The sequence below is a fragment of the Tauraco erythrolophus genome, chromosome 2 (assembly GCF_009769465.1).
Source record: "Tauraco erythrolophus isolate bTauEry1 chromosome 2, bTauEry1.pri, whole genome shotgun sequence".
Taxonomy (NCBI): Eukaryota; Metazoa; Chordata; class Aves; order Musophagiformes; family Musophagidae; genus Tauraco; species Tauraco erythrolophus.
The window spans coordinates 91,111,525-91,136,797 of NC_141466.1; the positions used below are offsets into that span (position 1 = coordinate 91,111,525).

At 34.9% G+C, this 25,273-nt stretch overlaps 1 protein-coding gene across 1 annotated transcript in view; it reads right to left on the minus strand.

Annotated features, from left to right (window-relative positions):
- CEP170 (centrosomal protein 170) overlaps positions 1-25,273 on the minus strand; it is a 105,227-nt gene that overhangs the window by 22,384 nt on the left and 57,570 nt on the right. Inside the window, exons 10-12 of the mRNA XM_086631590.1 lie at positions 15,769-15,918; positions 9,279-9,405; positions 2,140-3,966 (exon numbers count right to left, since the gene is read on the minus strand). Coding sequence (XP_086487716.1) covers positions 2,140-3,966; positions 9,279-9,405; positions 15,769-15,918 — 2,104 coding nt within the window. The remainder of the gene's footprint in view (positions 1-2,139; positions 3,967-9,278; positions 9,406-15,768; positions 15,919-25,273) is intronic.

The following is a 25,273-nucleotide window of genomic DNA, read 5'->3' on the forward strand; positions in this document are numbered from 1 at the left end:
ACTATGCAATAACCTTCCTGATACAGACAAAATCCAGAACTCCAAATCCTTAACAGTAGTGATAATACTCTTTACTTACACAGTAACAAGACTTGATTGATTTATTAAACCATGATTTTGTTTTGAAAGTATCTGACTGCTTTACAGCTTCCTTTCCAATTTTCGCCTTTACATTGATGCAGGCCACATCTTGATTTTGATATATAAATTAATAAAGCTTTTTATGACAGAAGCTATTTCTACTGTAGATTTTTCTAACAATCGTCTTTTTAAAATACATAGCTTATTATCTTGGAGTAGCTTATGAGAAGATGGCATCTTTTCTTTCTTGAAAACAGAGTACTTTATACAAGCCACAGTATGACTGTGTAATGCAGGTAAACGAAAGGAACATTGAAAAGATGTCCATGAGAGACTAGTAGGCTGGAAAGAGAAAGATACATCCACTCCCCTGAACAGAAGCAGCAAACTGCTTCAGTGCAACAACCTGGGAAAAGTCTAAGAAGTATGCAATAGTTCATACTGACATAAAACTCAAAATCCATATACAGTTTTGTGAAAAACACAAGAAGCAGCAAAGTGACAGGTAACATCTAGGGTTTACCTTTTCAAAAAATCAGCAATATCGTGATGTGAACTAACGTTAATTATTAAAGTAAACATACAGTAGCAGTCTTAACCGACACTCTTCCCTGACCTAATGTTGTCATCTTTCAGGCCGCGTTATCAATTTAAAACTGTGATTAAAATTGAAAACATGTCAGTTTTCCAATGATATCTTACAAGGAAAGACTGAGTTTTGAAGTTTCACCTTTTCTGTGTATCTCTGTAGACACCTATCCTAATATCAAACATTCAACTTCAGAGTTCAGTGAACACCTCATTTGTATCTCTAAAGAAATTTCTGTTCAGATAATAAATGACACAGCCGAAAGACACCCATTTGGGGAACAAACACTGCTAAGAATCCTAAGAAGGTACATTTTTGATATACAAGAAATAAAAGGGCGGTAGGACTGTGGGAAATTTAAGTATCACAGATGATTATATCAACTTTCAATGTGAAGCAGAAAAGAAGAATTATATAAGCTCAGTAGCAACACACAACACTGGAAGCTATTCTATTTATTTTTTCTTAGATTGTGGATTGGTTTCAAATAAGGTCAAGTTGGTAGTATGACAACTCAAAAAGCAAGAGGACATCAATTTTAGATACTCATTCCACATGGAAGTTGACCTATTTAGAATTACCACATTTTAATTTTGGTTGATTTAATATTGCTGTCAGAAAAAAATAGCAGCTTTTCATACAGCTTGCACTTAAAGTCTTATGTTAACTTCTATCAGAATAGTAGGTTAAAATTCATCAACTGTACATATTTTTCCTTCCATACATAAGATAATACTATAGTAAAGGAACTATCACTCAAAAGATCAACATGATTTGGAAATCATGATGAAAACAAATTGCCATGATTTGGAAGAGAGAACAGAAGCTACTTTAAGGTAAGGCAAACATTTTAATAGAAATTACTGAAACTTAGTTGGTAATGTTTGTGTTTAATTTTTCCATTTGTTACTTCGTTGTTATTATTCCTATCAAATAAATCTCACTTTTGTAGTTCTGGAAGCTAATCTTAAACTCTAAATATAATTATCCTATAGATGCTCAGTGTATACCTCAGGGAACACTTGCTATTCAGCATATTTAGAAGCCTAACTTACAAATAAATATTTTATCTTTTATGTAGTAAAAAGTGCTGCTGACCTTCTGAACTTCTACTACCATGACTTGAGCTAAGACATCTCTGCTTTATTTTTGTATTAATGCAAATCAGTTCTACCACATCTGAATGCCTCAATGCAATTCCTTTTTAACAGTTTCAGGATAAAAAAAAATATCCAAAGAGTTAAAGGATTACAATTTCTTGTCTTTACGATTTTAAGTGAGAAACATCCACAAGCCCTGTGAAGGAAGCCTCTTACTCCAAAGAGAAAGACTGCATGAACTAAAACTCAACAAATGTTTCATAAGAACTGTTTCTCTAAAAAAAAAAATCAAAAATAATAAAAAAAAACATTTCCCCATACGAAAAACATCTAGCATTGTATAAGACTAGCTCAAATAATCTCACATACCTGAGGGAGAATTATGAGCTGAAGCCAAAGATTTGGATTTTGAATCAGAAAGTCGAGAAATGCTATTGGCTCGAGTTCTAGCCGAAACTTTACTACTCTCTCCTGCTGATGTTAACCTTGTACCACTTCTGATAATAGCTTCTGGGGTACGAGATGAAGCAGTGCTTCTAGTTATTGTTGCTTCAGAATCACTACGTGCTGATAATGAGCCAAGTCGAGTTCTGCGAGGCTGAGCAAGAAAGTCTATTCTGGAAATACTTCTCCTCCCTGATGGAGGTTTTGATGTAGAACTTGTAGTGGACACTTCGGAAGCTACTGAAGCCTTATCGGCATCAGCAAGCTCGCTATCTGAGGCTTCACCAAGCCGTGCTCTGCGCAAGAGAGAAGTCCTTGTAGGACGAGGTCTTGGAAGAGTGGTAGATTTACTAGATTGCCCAAGTGCAACAGGAGAGGTTTTTAACTTAGCTGACTTTCCTTCCATTTTGGAATGTAAAAGTTCATCTGCTGATGCAAAAGGAACTCTTCCATGTGATTTGCTAGAGTAGGTTTCCTGATCAGATGATAAGATATCAGAAATGGCAGAGTGAGGTACGCTAGATGTTTGATCATCATCTGTCAAATCTACTGATGGTTGTCTCATTCTTCCACTGGATTGCACAGTTTTGCGAGCATCAGCTCTAGACCCACCATCTGAAGATCGACTTTTAGTTTTCTTTTCCATCTTTTCTCTGACACTTGTTGCAGAAGATTTTAAAACATCCTTTGAAGGGGAACCAGAGGAACATCTATCTTTATATAAGGTTGTAAAGCTCTTCCGCTTCTGTGTGGATTTTCTTTCAGTGTCTCCAGTAACGAGACTGATTGTGCTGGCTGTATCTACATCTGACTCTGGTGATATGGAATTATCTCTGTTATAGCTAGGAGTCTCAGGACCTTCATCAGTTTTATTTTCTTCACGCAATTTAGCTTCAAGGAAAGCCATTACAGCTTCTGTGTCTTTTAAAATTAGTGTTGTATCTAGACTGGAATCAGTGTCCATTGAATCACTTCTGTCACGTATCCTGTTTGCAGACGCTAAAGGGGCAGCAGATCCACTTTGCTTATTAATGTGAGGAATAAGTTCTATAGGTATATTTGTACTAGGCTTATCTATAGTAAAGCTTCCTTGCCTCACTAATGGTTTTGAAGATTCCTTTTTTTCTCCTCCAGATGCTTTAGGACTTTGTCCTTTAATAGTTTCCTCATTTTTTCTTCTTTTTCCCTCACTCTGCACTAACTTCATTTCTGCTTTATCTATAACATGTCCAGGAGCTTTGTCTTGATTATCCAAAGTTTTGGGTGACACAGCATTCTCTTCCCTACCTTTCTCAACCTGGTTTGCAGCAGGTTTTGTAGAGGATAATTTTGTGGGTGTCCAGTGTCCTTGCTCCTTTCTTTCTTGTTGAATTTTTGCTAAAGCTTGTTTCACCATGGAAGTTTCTCTGCTAGTTTCAATTTTCTCTTTACTGGAAGAGCTGGGGAAAGAAAAAACCTTGTCTCCAGTAGCTTTGGGCGAAAGACCATTCATTGTTCTGCTTGACTTTGCTATACTTCTGCTGTCAGCATCTGAGGCACGAGCTGGAGTTTCTTTCTCCTGAAGTTCAGTGTCTTGCTTTTCACCTATTTCTGATCTCTGATGAGATGTAGTTTTTGCTTTTGAGCTTTCATTCACTTTCTCCTCTTTAGGAAGCTGTGGAAGAGTCCTCCTCTTTCTCTCACCTTGGCTGGTCATAGAAGCAGCTGAACCAGCACTTCTAATGGAAATACCAGATTCACTTATGTCTGTGTCTAAAAATGAAAAAGAAAAAAAAATATCTGAGAAGTCATTCAATAGCAAGGTAAATAGAAAATTAAATTCTTAAAACGGCATGAGACTAATAAAACTAATTAAAAAGTCATTAGTCCATTCCTCTGTTCTATGGCGGGATCAATTATACTTAGACAAATATATGTTTAAATACATTTAATGAGTTCTTAAAAATCTCAGTTGATGGAGATCTGACTATAAGCTATTTGGGTAGACATCTCTTAAAATAATTTTCTTTTTCTCTAACATAAGATGGGCTTCCTCCAAATTAGCCCATTACTGCTTGTCCTATTCTCACTAGGCATCATTTCCTCTCTACAGGAAAGAGTGGAAACTCTGTGAATTACATTAACTACCTCCAAACTATAGTAAGTTATACATAACTAGCTATATTACTTCATTTCATTGTTGTAATACATTTTGTAATAAAACCCAGACAAAATCACGTGCTAACAAAATTTACAACAGGTATCTCCTGATTAAAGAGATTATATATATATAAAAAAAATATTTCTGTATTACTGGAAGTAGAATGCTAGGAGTGTCTTACAAAAGAACAGTTCATTCTACACAATCCAAAGTGTTGATACAGAGCACGTGTCTATGAAAGCAATGTCTAAAAGGTTGCAATGCAATTACTGTAATGAACCATTTCTGGTTTAGCACAGAGATGTGACCAGGACAGAAAAAGCCATCTTCCAAAGTGTACTTCCTAAACTGGCATCTTGCAGGAAAAGGGAAGGAGTCATTTCAGAAGCAGGGTAAGAGTGCAAAGACAGAGCAACACTCTTGCCTCCTGCTCTGCTACAAAAAGGCAGAATTTCTTCCCAAACACGGATAATTTTGGTTGTGATTAAACAATTGCCTGTGTGCCATCTCAGGCTAATTACCACCTTGCTGACGCACTATGACAGTACACTGGAAAAAGGAACACTTCATGAACGTTTGTGTCATTCTTGCAGAGGGACTATGTTATTTTTTCCTGTTTCATCGCAATTTCAGTACATATGTTCCATAATCTGGGCTAGGACTGCTCTCATATAGAAAGGAAAGTTTTCATAGATACAAGAATTTGAGCTATGTGAGATATGCTCTCCCTGAAATCGAACTCTTTTAGCCAGCTGTGTACACTGGGACCGTACATATGAAGTTTTTAAACTCTCACAGTAGGTTAAAATAGGTACACAACAAATATGTTTTATCACTACATCAGTACAACAGGGAGTGGAAAGCAAGTCTTACATTCCTAAATGGATTCAGTACCAGATTTCAAAGCTACTGAATAGAATAAGATTCCCCTTTTTCCTCACTACTTGCCTGTTCCACAGCTGAAGGTCTTGTCTCATCAAGGGACTACAGCCTCTCCCTGAGAGATCCTTCCTCAAGGAAGAGGCTGCAGTGCTGGAAGACACTCTTTCAGCAGTATTGAAAAGCCCTACTCATGAAGAAAGAACTTGCTATGGTTGAAAGCAGAAAGAACACTTTTAACCCAATCAAGACACTGTAGAACAGAAATATTCAGAAAAATTATAAAAGCATCAAAAGAATGCAGCAATACTGCTAAAGCACTTTCATTGAATTCTTAGTGGATATACGGTGCTCTTTTGGCAGAAAAATACGGCCATCCCATGAACTGTTGCATGGAATAATTGATGCTGAACACTCCCATTTACAAAACCAAACTTTATTTTTCCACATCAATGCCTGTGTCCTCCTTGCCCATTTAACAAACACAGCAGTCAGAAACAAGCCTTTACTACTCAGAGATAGTACGAATTGCTCTATGAATTGCTCTGACTTTGAATGATTGGACAGAAAATAATCATTTTTGCAAGTTCATTTGTCAGTTGTTGCAATATAATGTGACATACTTACTACCACACATCTGTCAATTCACTTTTCACCAGGACAGATCTATAAACAACTGCTTGGCATACCCTGTTGGGATCTTTCTATCAAGGCTTGCCACCAACATTGGCTGTTCCAGGAATACAAACTGGAATACAGGGCTTTCCTCTCTGCAAGAATTCTCTAAGCACATAACTGAATATCAATAATCATACTGTATGCATACAGTTATACATATTGTACAATTGTACATGTCTGCTACTTTCTATCTGAGCTTTTCAATCTTTCTTTTCGCACACTGCCACACCGTTGATGAAGAATGCAAATGACTCACATTTTTTTTTGTATAATCCATGTTAGGACACTCATTTGAGAAGCAGAAGGTATCTCTGAAATCTAATCAAGGTTTTCTAATTCCTGGAACTACTTTTCTTGGAAATTATAAAAAAATGGAAGTTCAATGAAAATCAATATAATTGCTATCTGTGAAGATTGACTTCTCTCAGACATATCTTCCAGATCAAATCTTTTATATACATTTTGGCATGTTACTTGCTTCTTGGTAAATTTCAAGCAGTCTTTAGTAGAAGAAAGTTGTGGAGTTGTTCAACACTATCTTCGGCTATATACATGTTATGTGAAGTTTAACTACTAAGATTTCTAAAGAAAATACAGGCATCTAAGCCAACAACATAGATTTTGCGAATTGGTCTTTGGACATACATATGAAATTGTATTTTCATTATATTTTTGTGCTTGAGTGCTGTCTGGATTTCTCTAAGTATTTTATAATTCTTGTAGTATGGGTATGCACCACACAGTAGGTGCTTCAGTTAAATCATAAAGTTCTTATAATGGTAAAAGAAGCATTAATCTCTCCTAAGAAGATCCTGGTTAGTGTCCCATCTGAAAATGACAATTTAAAACAATACAAAAACCAAAAGACTACCAAACCCCCTGATTAACTACCCAAAGGATCAGTCTCAAGAGCTATGATTTTAAGTGCCCTGTATGTATACCTGATCCTTTCAGGCAGTGCAAAATTCGCTCTTGATTTCCATTACCCTATGTGAAAGGTATATCAGATATTTGATTTTTTCCCCTTTCCATCTGCTTTGACTTTTAGTATCCTATGCAAAGTTCAACTGCTATGAGGGGTAAAAAGATACTATGGAAGCAGCGGTTACTGGTAAGAATTCTTCTATGCATTGATACATAAGTTTGCATTATGCAACATTAAAAGAAAAATTATTTTATTATTATTATTCTTTTAATTCTTGCTTTAATAGAACAGTCTCACCTTCTATGATTTTAAAACCATGTGAATGTACTTCAAAAAGTAAATTATCAGAAAAATAATTTTTTTTGATGAAGCAGTTATTTAAACATGCTTACATATACTTTCATCTGCTGAATACAAAGCTGAATAGAAATTCAGTTGCTAATCAATACATAACTCAGCTTCATTTTGGAAGAAGTTTCCAATAACATTTCTATTTCTTTTTTTTTTTTTTTTTTTTTTTAAAGTAGTCAAGTTATCTATTCAACTTTGGAATTAAAAGTCGTGTTCTATCTCTTCCTTTCATTGTGCCAGAATAATACAGAGAATTAAGAGCTAACTGTCTTTTTTCCAGTAAAGAAACAATTGTACAGGTAAGATCTCCATAAAGAACACCGAAATTATCTGAATTAATTTATTAGTGTTATCTGAAATCTGAGGGTAGTAAAATAAACCTGTCACAAATCTACTTGGGAAATGCATATATTAGTTACAACTAGGTTAAGGTGGTACAGGAGAAAGAGAGGGAATTTAAAAGGAAGAAAAAAAAAAAAATATCGCCTATGGGATTCAAGATTCAGCAGTTCAGACAATGGTTCAGTTCAGCTAACCTGGGCCAGAACAACAGGAGTTACCTAAACCTACCAAGAAACCTAAAATTTGGGCAGAAAAATATGGACAATATCATTATTGGTTCTTTGTTTCTCCCTCTTTTTTTTTTTTTAATATGTCATGTGGCACAGATAAAGACTTTAAAGAAATCTTTGTCACTACACTTTTACACCGGTCTGAGGACCCAAGGTAGTGGTAGGGGAAAAAACAAAGAACTTAGTAATAGGCAATTTTTTCTTCTGCAGGAGGCCTGACTGCTGGGCAGAGTGCTGTGACCAGGTGTGCAGTCTAAGCAAGGAGAGAACCACAGGGTTCCACTCTGAAAGCAGTAAAGATTTGGCTTTATTAGTTGAAAATGTGTTTTTCTGAGAGAGTAACTTATACGTCAAAAATGTAGCTTGCTCTGAAATTTTAACAGACATGGATTCTTGAAAATCTGAAATAAGCCAGCAGCTATAATAAAAAAGCAGAGAACACACATTACACTTGTGAATGTAACTTCTGGGGAAAAAAAAAAAAGACAAACCAGAAAAAACTCCAAATTAAAAGGATGCTCAAAACCATAGAAAAAAGAAATTTCTTCTACTCACCAATGTCTAACAAGAGGTTATTGGAAAAGTTTTGTAGAGGGTAGTATATCTTCAGAAGTGGCGGACACAGAAAAGCATTTCTACTTCTAAAACACATTTGTCCCCTAATCTTTTAAACTTCAAAGTCAGCTGGAATAAGAGGAAATGCTGCAATTGCAGGACCAAAACATATCTTAAGTAGTAGACTAATAATGAGTTGCTTCTCGATCACTAAACAGCATATCACTTTCAGAATATGAAACATTCATTAACTTGACATTCCTTTGTAGATACCAGTCAACTTCGTAACAAAGAGCTACATTAACTCCATGTCAATACACAAGTGTCAGCATAAAAATTACACCAGAATTCTGTGTTAAATCATCATCTCTAAGGTGAAATTGAGAAGAAGATAACAGCAGAAGAGAAGTAAAGAAAGAAGTCAATTGCGTAGAGAACAAACCATTTAAAATCAGAAATGTGAATAGTTTAACTAAGGAGAGACATAGCCTGACCATCTGGCACTCACAAGAAAGGAGGATAAAGATAGAAGGCTTTTTATGTTTCCAAGATAAGGAAGTAGGCTATACTTCAGCTGAATAATGAAGTCTCAGGTTGGACTGTTTAACAATTGATCCATTAAAGTCCAATTTGGGGCCAGTACTAAGAAAGATGTAAGGAAAGAAACATACCATGCAGACCAACCCAACCTGCATTCAAGTAAAAGTTTCTTTAATATTAAAGTTCTTATATTTTTTTTTTGTTTAGGAATATTTGTTTAATATTGATACACTTCTGCCATGCCAAACAACACTAATGTTGAGTTCTTTTTTGTGCTGTTTCTTCTCAAAGACACGAAAGAATTTCAGGTGAAGATGAGGTACTAAGAGTAAGAAAGCTGCTTATGTAGGTACATAATCACTCTCTTCTCCCTTTCATAGGTTTCTTCACCAGAAATTATGACAACGTGAACAGCTTTTAATACCATTTTCTAATGGAGCAGGCACAGATGACTCCAATCTGCTGTCATCTTGGTCATGACGCGTGTGATTAGCAGCCAAGCTGGCCCACTGTGACACCCAACGTTTACTTCCAGGGGCAGTAGAACCTTCCTAAGGAAGAAAAGAAGCAGAAAAAAAATTACAACTGTTTGATAAAAAGCATGTCCTCTTTCCAGGTTTTTCCTGAATAGATACGTCAGACACTGTTTTCCTGGAGGAAGTTGAAAAATGAGTTTACTTCGATAAATTTTAGAGTTACTAGCTCTAGAAGGGCAAGCAAACAAACAAAATTGCAGAATCAGTACAGAATAAACGTCATTTTCTAGTGCAGTGAACTTTTAAACATCAGAACCTATATAAAATATTTTAGAACAAATTAGTTTTAAAACCAGTGTGGGTTTTAAAACAAGATGTGGGGGTGTATGTGTTCAAAAATCAAAACCATGCTCTTGTCAGGATGAAATATTGTATTTAATTCAATACAGAAAGACTACCTTAAAGACTGAAAGAGTAAGTTAACTTATGATGGAAAGGAAAGGAAAGGAAGATCAGGTTATTTGTTCGGCCTAAAGAAAAAAAGAGGCAAAGATTAGTTTTGGATCATCCCACTGGGTAACAGTGAAGTCAATGCAATCAGTATCTGATTATTTTTTGCAGCTGACTTAGAAAGGAAATTAATTTACTTTCTTGACAGTAAGCCTTTTGAAACCTTGAAAATTTTTAAAATGTAAAAAAAGTAAATATAAAATTAAACCATCTTCTTGTGTTGTTATAGTATCTTACATATTTTTTTTTCAAAAACTGATTTCTAAATATAATGCAATATTGCTGTTTTATCGTAGTCTTCCTTGCTCATGTCTTCAAAAAGACAGCAGGCAATTGTTGATGCATATACATGTGCACATAGAATCATAGAATGGTTTGGGTTGAAAGGGACCTCAAAGATCATCTAGTTCCAACCCCCCTGCCATGGGCAAAAACACATGCGCACAAACATATGCGCACACACATGGACCGTACGCTATCAGAGGCTCTGTAGATGTTTACATCGTCTAATTCATTGGACTCAAAAGACAAAGCACTGCAAATGGCAGAAATTATTGACTCCAGTTCCAAAGGATTTACATAACCATAGGCAAGTCAATCAAGAAATCACAATTCAAGATCAACAAGAGAGATGCGAAGGACATGGAGATACCAGAAACATGCTTAATAAGGAAATCAGTAGGAGCTATTTCAAAGGTTCGCTGAAGCTCTGCTGCCTCTTCCAATCTCAGCACATCTATTCAGCATGCTGATTTTTGCTAAATGCCTTGGCTAATCTGGGATTCTAGTCTTCGACCAGGAACCAACCCTATAAATTTTATAAAATTTATTTAGCAGAAATGGAATGGTGAACAATGTCATCTAGTGTATGATGCCATCTTTCAAATTAAAAGTTACTTAGACTTTTGAGAAGACTGAAATTTATGATCTTGAATTTCTTCTGATTAAATGAATGACCCTAATTAATGCAAACAAGTGCAATGTCACAAATCTCTTTCAGAATACTCTGAATGTAGTAAGTCAGAGATGCACCAAACCGTTTGTTTGAACTATTATACAAATTCCACATTGCGAATTAATTTCTTAGAATCAAAATGTTACAAAATTCAAGACTAATAACAGCAAAGGAAGGCAATTCAGTGTTTCTGTTATTTATGGGCATTTCTGAACACAACGCAAGGAAAAGGGTGCCAGAAAGAATATTACAAAAACTCCATGCAAAAACACGCAGCATTTATGCATTGATAACTACTGCTGAAGCCTTATTTTTCCTTCATATCTCTAAACTTTTCTCTATTTCCTATCTGTACTAGTGAATTTCCATCTTTAATAAAACAATTACAGTCAAAACCAAATATGATAGACACCTCAATTATTTTTGCTACAGAAAACTCCAGTTAGTTCCTTGTGTACCACCAGTTCCAGAGATACAGATATGCTATGTATCAGAAATCTGAATTCCACTTCACAAAAGAGAATACATTAAGACTTTGCAGATTAACTGTAGTAAAGAAACATGATAATTTACTTTTCTCTGAAAGTAATTACACTGCCAAAAAACTGTTTTCTACATAGGAGTGAATGTAAATGTGTGTTTTGCCACCTCTCTGTATATACAAGCACAAACAACAAAGCTATGAAAAGCAGTTTCTTTCAATACTAGTTTAAGCACATTCAAAAAGTGAAAGGTTTATAAAACACACATTTAAAAAAGTCACATTCAGTTATCTTAATGTTCTTCCTATAATCCATATCAATTAGCATCTTCCAGGCTTTCAGGTAAGCAATCCTCAAAATTTTCTCTTGAATACCAAAGGAATTTCCTAGTCTTTCAGCCTTTTAACTTCATGTTAAATCTGCTTTCCCTTATGCTTATCGCTTATACAAACTAAATTGGAGTACTACATCTTCAGAGAATGTTCCCATGGATTTCTGTGGACTTATTATTCAGCCTGAAGATTTAGGGCTTCAAGCTCTACATCTGAAAAAAAACCCACAGCACACACACAGCACTTGGAAGCAACTCCAATACTTGGCATTTCAGAGCAGAAGAATACTTTAAAAAAAAAAAAACAAAAAACCTAAACACACAACACTTTAACAAGCTGAACAAAAAAAAAAAAAAGGAAAAAAAAAAGAATAGTCTTTTCAGACACAGACTCCAGTCATCTCATGTCGTAAGAATCATATTATGCCATCCTCTCACAAAAATTGAAGTGCCCTCTTGAAAGCAGTTCTTTAAGACCTTTCCCACTCTACCTGCTTCAGAATCATATTCTTTCAGGGATGATGATCTTCTTCTAAATTTCCATACTCACTTTATTTATGGTCAATGTCTTCACATTTGTTCCTGACACAACATTGACATCTATCTCAAATAGTTCTTTTTCCTTCTGTTGCATTTACTCCACTTACACAGAAAATCCAGCAACTGTACCCATCTCAGTTACAACTTTGCTAGACTAAATGAATTGTCTCAATCTGTTCTTGTAAGGTAAAGCTCCATTCCCGTAATAATTTGAGTGGACCTCTTTGTACCTTCTCTAGTTTTGTATTCACCCTTCTTAACCAAGAATGGCATGCAATCCTAGTGCCAGTATTTCAGAGGAAGTTTCACCAACACTTTCTACCATGGCAACAACACTTCCCTTTTCTACTGACAATACATTTTCCAGGGTATCCAAGGGTCATATTTGCCTTTTCACAGCCATATGACATTGGTGGCAGAATCATCCCATGTTTCAGTACAGCGTCTTAAGTTCAAACAAAAAGCAAGCATCAAACTTCAGACTGGTTTGCTCTACAGAAGGATAGGAAATCAGTGTAATCACAGAGTACAAACAAAAGAAATGCAGCCTCTAAATACACACAGCAGTTCTCCACTTCTAAGAAGCCATACAGCAAATATTTACATGAATGAAGTTATTCAGTATTCAGAATGTCAGTGGTATTATTTATTTTATCTTCAGTGGAAAAGACATGAAGTGGGCATTCAAAACAGGAAAAGGAACATTGTAGTCAATGGCACTGATGACTGCAGATGCAGAATCAGATTTCTAACTGTGCTGTAGTTTTAACAAACAATTTAAAAAAAAAACACCACACAACAAACAAAAACCAGGTATGTTCTTAAGAAGCACATCAAAGACAACGTTGATAAACCATGTATATTATTTAAGAACTGTGGTTAGCAAAAATAACTTGCTGCTGAAAATTAAATGAAAGCTGGAGGGATAAATCATAGCCCAAATGTCTGCAGTATTTTTATCAATCAAATTCACACAGTAAGAATAAATAATAATAACAACGACGACAATAATAATCTCTTTGTTCTCTATCTTATTTAATTTTTGTTCTTAAATCACACTTACCTTGGTTGGCAAGTGGCAGCTTATAATATAGAAAATAAAAACATTTAAATACTTAAAATTGATGGATTTAGTATCTTTACTGCCTATCAGTAATCATTGAAAAGGCAAGAACTGGTGCATGCAGGCTCAATCCAACTGCGTCAGATATTCACTCTGCATTTTATTTAGTTTCATGACATACACTACGCCTAAGTACCAAAGCTTGTCATATCAAAGGAAAAGCTGAGAATTTCTTCATAAGAGAAGCAATATTTTAGGTCCTTTCCAAACACATTCATGGTACTTCACAAGCCCTGCAAAGTTAGAATATTTAAGTTCAGAATAATCTTTCAACCCCAAAATAGTTTTTATAAAATCTTCACAATTTCCCAAGCCATCTTAAATTTTTATTCTCTGCTTTTTCTATGCCAATCATGTTCTGAATTCAGCTCATTCTGCTAAATCATCTATAGGTACAACTGTGATTGGCAGCTGGAACAAGGTCCACCCAAAGTATGACTGGATGCAAGCCTGGAACACCGAGCTACCCTGAGGTTAGTTGATTACTTAGCCAAGACCTTCAACAAGGTTTATTAACTTATGATCTGCAGCTCAGCAATGCAGTAAGTCTTCCATAAACCACAAACAGAAAAGTTCGTGTATAATGACATGATACCTATGTACTTTACAAATCAAACACATTTGCTTCTCCCTTTCCTAATGATAAAACAAATTGAGTGTAGATTTTGGTAATAAGACTTTAAACACTACAATCTTCTCTCAGTAGTTACCCTCATGACTGTTTTCCATTAAGACACTACAAAACACATTTCTATTTTTCTGAATTAGCTTCTCTTTTATTTCTACATATTTATTAACTTCTATTTTTAACTTTCTCTGGTATGCTTTTTTCCATCTTCATCTGTCCTAATCTATTCTTACATTAACTCTTGCTATATCCACATTGTTGATGCCAGTTTTGCTCCTTTACTTACTGAACAACTTTCATTTTTCCCCCCGTATCATGCCTCGTAATAATCTTGTAAATTAAGGCTATGCCAAATAACCCATTCCCTTCCCAATATACGGAGACTTTTTTATTCAGCAAAGCATCCACAGTCATAAAAAGGCATCACTCTTGTAATTTCAACCTAAATCAAAGTGAGTTTTACTATGCCACTGCCAGAAGGATTCTTAAACCTGCTCTATGATTGCAGAAGAAGTCTCAGTCTTGTAAAATCAAAATCTGTTATTTGCAAAATATAACATGTGGAAAGCTCAATTATATTCATAAAATAAATCATATATTCTTCTGCTTATGAAATTACAGAAATGAAAAAATATCAATACTTTTAATAATCTTGAAAACTGATATGGCACGAAACAGCTGAATGCTGCAGAAGGCATGAAAAAGAAGAGAGAAAAAGATTGTGGTTATAGATCCATGAAAGCAGCAAGGTAAAAGGCAAAGTTTGTCAAATTCTTCCACACGATATGCCCATGCTGTATGGCAATAATTTACTAGAAGCAATAACCTCAGAGAAACTATTCAAAAATACCAATCTAGATAGAGTAACATACTTAGTGTATCAAGACTGTAGAGCAGCTAAAATGCAACCATGATAAAGCACACCTTCTCTAGAAATAGATTCCTAGACACTAAACCCAATGTATTTGCATGGCAGGCACACATCAATACATTAAGCTCTTGATATATTCCAGAAAATTTGCTGGTTTATAAAATTTGCTAATTTAAAGGATCATACTTCAGAAACAGTTCCCATGGAAGTAGAAGTGTGGTGTCCTTCATTACTGTTACTAGATTAATTCTCCTCCAGTGCGAGCCCATTCTGCTCCCAACATATTTCAAGTTATAGTTTGTCCATCACAACGATATCAGAATGTGTCCCAAGATTTCAATATGAAATACTAACATCTAGCTTGTGAGCATATTCTAAGTCATATATAAAGAACAGGCATTTTCCTTTGCCTAATATTCCATCTGCTGATTAAATTATACTATTTCTAAGGCATTTAACATAAGTGACTTCTCATGAGTGGCATCTCACTCAAACCATGCATGTAACAACCTGAAGTCCTCTGGCTTCGGAAAAAAAATCTGAAATGTATTATCCATCATTTTTTCCCTAGCTACTTTGTATCATACATTAAATGCATACATCTTATTTCTGAATTTTAATATAGTTACTTGCTTTGGGCTATAAAACATAACCGGCTTTTCCTCAGTTTTGCTGCATAACTTACAAGAAGCACATACTGTGCAAACATGTGTTGCAAATACAATGTTGCAAGGAAGCTCCTGCTACATTTCCAGTACACCGGTGTTAGTGCACACAGAAAGGCAGCAAAGTTTAAAACACCTTCACAATGCAACGTGCCTGTTTCTGACAGAGATGTTTTGATAATGCAATAAAGTCCTAAGAAAAATAAAATACTTACAGATCTGAGCTAATACTTGCTAGGCAAGGTTTTGTTTGCTGTTTAACACTTACTGGTCAGTTATTAGTGCTCTCTCTTATTGGAAGAAAAAAGAAGACCATCAAAAATTAAATTCTACCTCTGTGTCAAGAAATCCAGTTGTACTCAGTGCTCTTTTTTCTTCCAGCACTACTGTAGCAGAATTTATAGCCCAATCTTTTACTAAATCTTTCTGGTTCTCGTTGATAACAGGCCTATTATAATCCTGGCTGTCATCCACTCCAAATACCTGAAAATGAAACAAACCATTACATACATTAACCCAACACCATCCTGATACAATGTTCAATGTTAATGGATGGATGGTGGCATGCTGGATAGTGAATTTAAAGAATTTTTGTTGTAGTATGCTTATCTGTTATCTTGGTGAAACCTACAAATTAAATAAAAGGAATATCTACAGCAACTGAAAAAAAGAGCAGAAGTCTATGTCAACACTGTGAAAACTCAAGGAATTGCTAGTTGGAATGGACAGATATGAAAAATGACACTGATGAAAGAAACACAAGGTAAAGCCAAAATCATTACGAAAAACATTTCACAGTCCCAATTAAGGAAAAAAATAATCACTGGAACCACCACATTTTCAGATTTTTGCTATTATCTAGTGAAACCAAGAAATACAAATGTTTAAATCTGTTACTAACAAGCTTATTTAATTATTTCTCTAATACAAACAAATTTTCAGTTTTTCATTTGCCAGAGACTTAGCAGACGCTCGAAGTCCACCAGGTCTCATAAACCATGTAGCCTCATCTCATTCAAGATACGACTTGCCATAGTTCTACTACACTGTCTCCTACTGATACTTGCAGTGATCTCTTCTGCTTATGATTGAATGATTTCCTCATTATATTTAAAACCATTGCTCATAGAGAAAAATACTATAAAATGTTATTATGAAGGTAATTTATTAATGAAGACTTAAGAAGGAGAGCTACCATATTGTCTGTCAAATTAAGGAGAATATGAATTGCTTTCAGAATTCATGTATACTTCAAAGCTATTTTAGAGAATATTTTGTATCTTGGGAAAACATAAAATGTATACATTTCTGCCTAGGAAATAATAAATTCACTACTATTAAGGATTTGGACATTAAAAAAATTACAGAATAAAAATGGAAAAATTCCACATACATCAAAATTGGTTGCTAAAATGAAACTTTAACATCAAAAACTGTTTTGTCTTGGAGATAACACAAAGAAAAGGAAAGAAGGAAATGACCTTCACAGATGTTTTCACCCTGTAAAAAAAATTACTAGTGCAAACCAGAAAAAGATATATAGAATTATTTTTTTTCCCAAAACTGTGTTATAATTCAGTTTTGAGAAGTAAGATAGAGGACTGGTTTATTAAAATTTCGAACAAGGTTAGTGTATTTAAAATGGATTCACCACTAGATGGCCACAAACCATAACGTTTTATAGTGTCTGAGAAGCACATCAAGGAAAAAAAAAAATAAGGCACTCTGTCATATAGCTTCTGTTTATGCTCTTCTAAATGCTCAGAAAGAAGTTGCTGTAGAATTCATACATTTGAATAATACAAAAAGCTTCCTTATAACTGAGGAAGCTTTTTCAAATGTGTTGGATTTGTACTTTGCTTTCATGCAAAAAGCCTGCTTTCTACAATTCTAAAATTCAGGCAATGCTCCTCAATTTTCAATTAATACATAAATCATGTCTAGATACACCTATGCATCAGTTGTTTAAGAGTATTTCATAAATATTTCTTTTCTTAAAAGACATGTGATATAACGTAAGTTTTCTCTTTAATGATATACTTTTGATTTGTACACTTGTAGTGACTTATAAAGATGCAAACCAGTTATCATCCACTGTCTCCTTTCTTTGACTGTATTGCTATTCTGCAGTCACTTTTTGCCTCGTTTAATGTAGTTCCATTGATTAGTGTTTTACACACTCTTTTAAATGAAAGGAAATTCTGATTTTATTGCACAAGCACCTGAAGGAAATTATGAATTAAACACTTCCATATCTAATCAGGACTATAGGAGTAAATTGCTGCCTGTAAATTGCTTCCTATTATCTGATGGCACATTCATTTATCATGTCAAATTTCTTTACTTGTATCACAAACAACAGCAACTAAAGCTTCTTTCTTTCAGTCTTACATTCTCTAGTTCTTCAGTCCTATTTAATTAAATTTTGTTATTCTTCTTCTATTGCTGAAATTATTGCAAAACTAAATTGGAATATTGCCCTTTTTTTCTGTGAAAGGTAATATTGGTAGCAATAAGACCCAACTAATAGATTTATCTCCTAATACAAGTCTTAATGCTCCCTCTGTATATATAGTGGGGATATCATAGTCCATAAAAGATATGCAAAGTATTTGGGGACACTGTTATTAGAAAGAAAGGGTAAGTATCTACTTCAATAAATGTGTATTTTTGCCCTTCACATTCGTTCTACATCTAGGAGCAGTGGTATGTGCATGCACCCTCCTTGTCGAAGTTCCATTGCTACAGAACTGTAAGGCTCCTCAGCAAGAAGGAGATTCGCACGAGTGTCATCTAGTCCAAAGACTAAATTTCAGAACTGTAACATAAAAACCCTTCGAAAATAATGACATTAATACATAATTAACACTTTAAATATGAAAACAATGCAAAAGATAAAACAACTCATGTTTAATAATTGACAAAATTTAGAATTTACACACCTGTCACACATCTGCAGAAAATGAATACTACCAGAACTTCAGGATTAACTGATGCAGTTGCACTGTTCACCAAATAATAAGAACATACCCTCAGCAAAAACAGACATGGAATAACCTGATGGTTTCTACTGGAAACCATCTTTCTACCATTTATTTGTACTTTATGGGTTGCTATGATAAGTTGTGTGTACAAACAGGGGGCTGTTGTAATTGAAGCCTGAACAGATAGAGACCTGTATCTTCCTTCCTGTGTCAAAGACTGAATGACATTCTTCAAGGCTTCCAATTCTTCAGATGTTTCTGTTCTTTAAATACCTTCATGATTTCAAAGCCATTTAAGGGAAATCTAGGACATAATTTAACGAAACAGAAAAAAAAAATCCTGAGGAAATGCTGATGACAACCATTGCTGCAAGTCTTTATCTATTTGTACAAAACGACTTAAGTTTCTTTCTGTAAAGCTTGTATTTGTCAGAAGCAGCAGCTACAGCTTCAAACAGAAGCAACTACCATCTGTATTTTGAGTAGCTGTGTTTCAGGGAAGAAAAAAATGAATCTAGATTCCAAGATACAGGTTTGGACACGGTGAGTTGTTTGAAAATTAAGAAGAATGCCTTTGTTTTGTTTCATTTTTGATAAAGGAAGTAAAAGGAGTCTATGCATTCATTTATGATTTCAAGAACTTTCCTAACCATCTCAAATCACACATATCTAGCACACAGCTGTCAATGAAAAAAGAAGTCTCCTAAATTTTTTTTGTATCACTGTAAACAGTAAGAACTTTCACAAAATCATGGTCTTGTATTTTTGGAGAGCCTGGGGTATGGGGAGTAATATGTTTATTTTTTAACTTAGGTAGCTGTATGTACCATGAAGAAAATAATTCCTAGATTAAAAAAAAAAATAAATAAATTATATTTTAGCAGAAAGACTAGATAATTTCATCCTGAATGCTTCAAAATTTCATAAAGTTACAAAAAAAAAAGGATAATAATTTTCATAGAATCCCTGAAACCTGACTGACAGGGAAAAATCTAGGCACTGCACCAATCTGTGCAGTTACATGGGGTTCCTGCAGGGTCTCTGCCACACAGAACTGTCAGAAACAGTATAAACTGTGGTAGTGGCGTTTAAAAATAACTACTTTATTGTTATGAAGCATGAAACAATTTCCATTGCAAATCAGGACATTTTGAATGACAAGAGAACCACAATAGCATTGCTGTAGAAAGTCAATCCTCGTTTATGAAATGTAGTCAACATAATTTTGTTTAACCTGCAATCCAGTTGACCCCTTAAGCAAATGGATTAACAGGGACAGACAGACTGCATCCTGTTTTGGTCTCCCCAATATGTGAGACACATTGTGTAACTGGGGGGAGCTCAGCAGGGGTCACCAAGATAGCCAACGCTGGAGCACTTTGCCTGTGGGGAGAGTCTGGGGAAGCTGGGCTTGATCAGTTTGGAAAAGGGATGGCTTTGGGGGTGCCTAACAGCAGTGCCCAGTACCTATGGGGAGCACACCAAGAAGACAGCCAGGCTCTTCACAGTGATGCATGGCAGGAGGACAAGGGATAACTCATAGAACTTGAAACAAGAGAGGTTCAGACAGGATATAAAGAAAAGCCTTTTCACTCTGAGGACAGCCAAAGGAGGCTGAGTAGTCTCTGTCCTTGCAGGGAGTGAAAACACAAATGTCTAAGTCCTGGGCAACCTGTCTGACCTCAAAGCAGAGGGTAGGACTACAGACCTCCTAAGGTCCCTTCCAGCTTATGCAATTTTACAATCCTTAGTAACAGTGATCCTAAATAATAACTTAGCATCTCAGGTCAGCCTTCTAGCTCAAAGAGTCAGTAATGAGAAAGTCCAAAGAGAAATCGAATCATTTCTCAATTATGGAACTGCCAACACTATGGCTGACATACAATCAATAGGCAAGGAGGGAGCTCCTGAAATGTGCTTTTCAATTTCAAAGCAATGAATGGTAAGCTCTCCAAAGATTCCCCTGCGATACTCCATTTACATTCTGTAGTTCTACCAGTAAAACAAAGGGACAAAACAGCGAGCTAAAAAATATAGCAAGTTCCAAAGGATCATGCTGTTACTTGCTGGAATGCAAACTCAGCCTGAAAATTAGAGAGGTGAAGTACAAAATAACTGATGACCAAACAATTAGACTTTGATGAAGATATTAATAAATTCCATCACTTTATCACAGCAACAGTTTTTCCAATATTGTAACTGAGAATATAACTTTATCTACATAAACCAGTAATTTTAAAAATTCTTTATCCACTAAAAAACAAGAATTAACAAAATCTATGTAACACAATACAAGCAAGAAACAATCATTGCAAGAAGTAGTGGTGTATTTTTGGAGGCAGCACAAGTTACACGACCAAGTCCGAGCACGTGCCTTGTCTTCTTCCAAAAGGTCTAATTTTGTAGAAAGCAGAGTAATCTGTTTTGGCAGGCCATATGCATTTCCCTGTGAAAACAGCTCATGACTCAGAGCACACCTGCTTGTCATCATAGCTGAAACACAGCTTTAACACAAGCTAGCTTTAGAGATCAGGAATTGGTCTTGTTCATCCTCCTTTCCCACATCCCCTGCCCCCCAACAGATGAATTAATATGTTTTATAACACAGATGAACAATACTAGAGCTCAGTATAATGACTTTAGGATTGACTAAGAAAGATGACAATTCTTTAGAACCACAGAAGACATTTTTCTTCATTGATCTAGATGAGATACATTTATATTGATATATATCTTCTAGAAATGAAAATAAAAACTGGTCAGAAAAACCAATGGCAATGGGAACCATTTTTCTGAATCAAAAGGAAGAAAATGGGTTGGCTAAAAAAAAGCCCCACCCCACCTGATGTTTTCGTTATGTGCTTTTGATAAACTTTGAAGTTCTTGAGTAAGAAAAAACTTTTTCCAGTGGTATCTCATTTATATGCCTTTCACAGTTCCTGATATCGGGACTTTACACTTACTTTTATTTAACTTCAGGACATTAATTTTAAACTGTTCCATTGTTTATGAAGATCACACTGCAGATCTACAATATTACAACTACTCAGTACTTAATGTCCACAGATCTAGTTCCTCATCCAAATCATTACTGAAGATACCAATATAAATAGGAAAAAAAGGTCTTATTTGAGAATCCTAATAGATACGTTCATTCAGTTTTAGAGCAAATTGTGTATATTAGAACAGGGATTCTATTGTTCTGCAGACATAGTTACTACACAAAGCATTAGAAAGCATTTCTAAGAGCACTAACACAAGTTAGGAGGATAAATTTTATTCAAAATACAAGTTTGAAGAACTCTATCTGGTTTTAAAATTTTGAGTTTCTAAAGTCTCTTCAATAGTCTTACCACTGTAGTCTTAACATAAAGAATATGCAGTAATTACCAATAATATTTTTAGGATTAAAAGCAAATAAATTAATAATAAGGATTCCAATTGCAATTCAGAGAGCTAGAACTAGGAATCTATCCATTAATTATGGTATTTGTAAACTGAAAGCATTCAAATAATTGTTTTTCTATTCTTTCAGATGCTAATAACAGTTACAGCCACAATCTAGAGACGTATTTGAAATAGATAATTTCAACGCTATTAATTTCAGTGCAGGCAGTCTGGATACAAGGAGCAGAACAAGACTCAAAGACAAAAAGCATGTAAAAGGGAATTCAAAGATGAACAGTTAAGAAAGTAACTAACTAAATCAAAGCAGAGCGCAGATAAAGGACAAGGGGCTGTACTGCCCAGTGCATTAAAGACCATGGCAAAAAGACCATGGCAAAATAAAACAAGGAGCGAGTTATTAAATTTGAAATAAGGTATTTGCCATTGTAAAGTGATGGGAATCTAAATTATAATAGCAATTATGTTTCATAACTTTTTAGGGGAAAGGAAGTTGATGAGTATATTTGCTTGTCAGGCAAGTCAAATAAAAGCAGATTTCAGAAACTGAGCTGTGAACTGATACAGTCAGACCAGGAAAGGGAAGAAAAAAAAAAAAAAAAAAAAGAGGAGACACATGAATTTGGAAACACAAGCACAATTTGGACACAGTTTGGATGTGCTAAGCAGGATAAGCCATACTGAGAGATGCTTGATTGACAGGAAGAGAGGATTCCAGGGAGCAGGGAAATGGAAGAGGCTTCAGATCCATATTGCAGATCATCTTGGCAATGCTGCGCTTAGTGTTCAGACTGAGTTCCTCATAATTCTTCTAAAGAAGGTAGTCCAGACACTCATAATATACAATAAACTGGTTGTTAAGAGTCAGAGTTACTGATCAGATAGAAGAGATAAAAGGCAAACATTTTCTTCCCACCTTTGAGAAAGTGCGATGAGCCAGATTACAATGCTTAAGATCACTCTGTGTCTAGCTACTGCATGAACTGTGCTTAACCAAGTTGCTTCTGAGAAGTCAGATTTCAATAGTTTTCGCTTGTTCTTGGCAGTTATCCTAGCCATCCCAGGCGAACAGACTGTGATCTGTGCAGGGCATATCTCATGAATAGCCATGGATTTTCACAGAAGCTGTTTATGTCATTTTAACTACATATTGAAGATACAGAATCAGATGCAAGACACTCTGGTATAAAAAAAAAAAGCTGTGTAACTGAATGAAAAGGATCAACATGCCAAGTCTAATAACTTCCTCTTACCAGACGCCAGTTACATATTTACATGCATACATATTTTGTACCTGTTTCCTATAGTGAAGAATGCATTCTTTAGAATTCCAAATTCAAAAGTAAACAACAAGTTTGGAGACTGTAAGACTCCCCCCCTCAGAAGAAAAAAAGATTACAAACATCTTCCGAACTCTTGGCAGTATTTATACACTTGGATGATTTGATAGGCTTCAACTGTTCTACTGCTTTTTCAGTATTGTGTTCATAAAATACGGTCATTCTGCAACCAAGACACTCTGTGGGGCTAAAAGATATTCTTCCTAGAAGAAATTACTGAAGCAATGGTAAAAGGAATTAAACCCAGAGGGTGTGAAAAGACAGAAGATCCAAAAGTCATTTTATGAAAATAGATATATCTGTCTTGGTTCCTTAAACAGTCATTGAAAAATGTTGAGATTATCTTTTTTTCCTCCTAACCTGCTCCCTGCCCGTCGAGTCTTTTCAAGTAGTTTGTCGTTTACAATACTGCAAAAATTTGCCAGGAGGAGTTCCAAAACATGTTAACTCCACAACAACAGGAGTTACAATAACATGTATGTCAAGTATTGGAATGAAAAACATTTCCCCTTCCTCAGTCCACTTGTACTATAAATAAATGTTTTTGGATGAACACAGTTTTAGTAAAAGATTTCAGAATATATATTTTCCAATGAACTTTGCAGATCTTAAAAAAATGTTTTGATTTAGTACATGGCTCCATGTTTTAAAATCAATCCCTGCTCTGCATTGCACACTATTTACAAATGATGGGAAACATCTGAATTAATCTATACTTCTCACAGAACTAGACCGATATATACAAATGTAACAATGTAATAAAATACCTACTTATGATTTTGTCACTCTTTCAAAATATTTAGCATAACAATCTTAAACTTGTCAGTCTACAAGTCTTCATCTAGTAGTTATTTTATGCTTAATACAATGTTTCACACTAAATACAATGTTTCATGCTATCTGTAAGATTGTTGATAAAACTTCTAAGGTTTGCAACAAAGATGACAAGATCTGGTAAACAAGCTTTATGAACACTGAAAGCAACACCACCACCACCAAAATCATTCAATTGATGCAGTCTTTGAAGAACACATTAGCCAGTAATACAATATGGTATGAACCGACATACTCCCTCCAAAATTATTAGTTATTCCAGATTTTAAAAAAGGAAAAAAGAATCCCTCTCAAGATTTTTGTCAATAGAATAATATTTTATACATACTCTTTGCATAGTATATAATGAAGTAAAATCAAAGATGATAGCATGTACTCTGAAAACAAGATCATAACTCTTATGGCCTGTCTATCTATATAAACAAAGACTTTAAAAGAGCATCCTGTTCCAATTTAAAATACATTGGAAATCGATCTAAATATGAGCTTTGCATTGAAAAGAAAATCATTAAATGATCACAATACTTTTTGAAGATGGCAGAAGGACGGATTGAAGATTGATTTTGGTACTTTTTTTCAAGTTTTACTTCTGATTGGGAATCAGTATGTTGAATTAGAGATCTAAAATCACTTTGCTAATGAAAAAGAATCAATTATTTATGAGGAACTTAAAATTAATATAACATAATTGATGTAAACAATTGGGACCAAAGAAAATTATCTAAGCTCAATGTTTTCATATGCATACGAGCTGCTATAACATTCTAGATTCCTTGGTTAGCTAGGCTGATGAGAATGGAAATACACGTATAGCCTCTATTGTGTTCCTTCCCTTCCCACGCATACATAGAAGTGTTTAACTCTGCTATAGTAAGTTCTGTGAAGTATTTCCATTCAGAAATATGCTGAAATTAAATTGCCTGAAGAAGAAAACCAAGAAAAACCTAAACAAAAGAAACAAAAAAGCCTCCCTGAAGAAAACCTCTGAAGAGCTTGCAAAAAAGCTCATTTAGTTGCTTTTTATTTATTGCAATAGCCTCAAAGTATTTAATATTCTAAACACATCCAGAATTATTTGCACATTCATTTATTAATATTTATTACTGGTAGTATTTAGCTTTATTGAAGAAAGGAAACTCATTAGCCTGATAATTTGCAGTCTTTTTATATCAACAAAAAGCAAGACAAACTGCAGAAACATGCTTTTGAATTCTTTCATCCACTGACAGACCTACCTTTTCTGTTGCCTGGGAAGATGTTTTTAACCTGGTATGA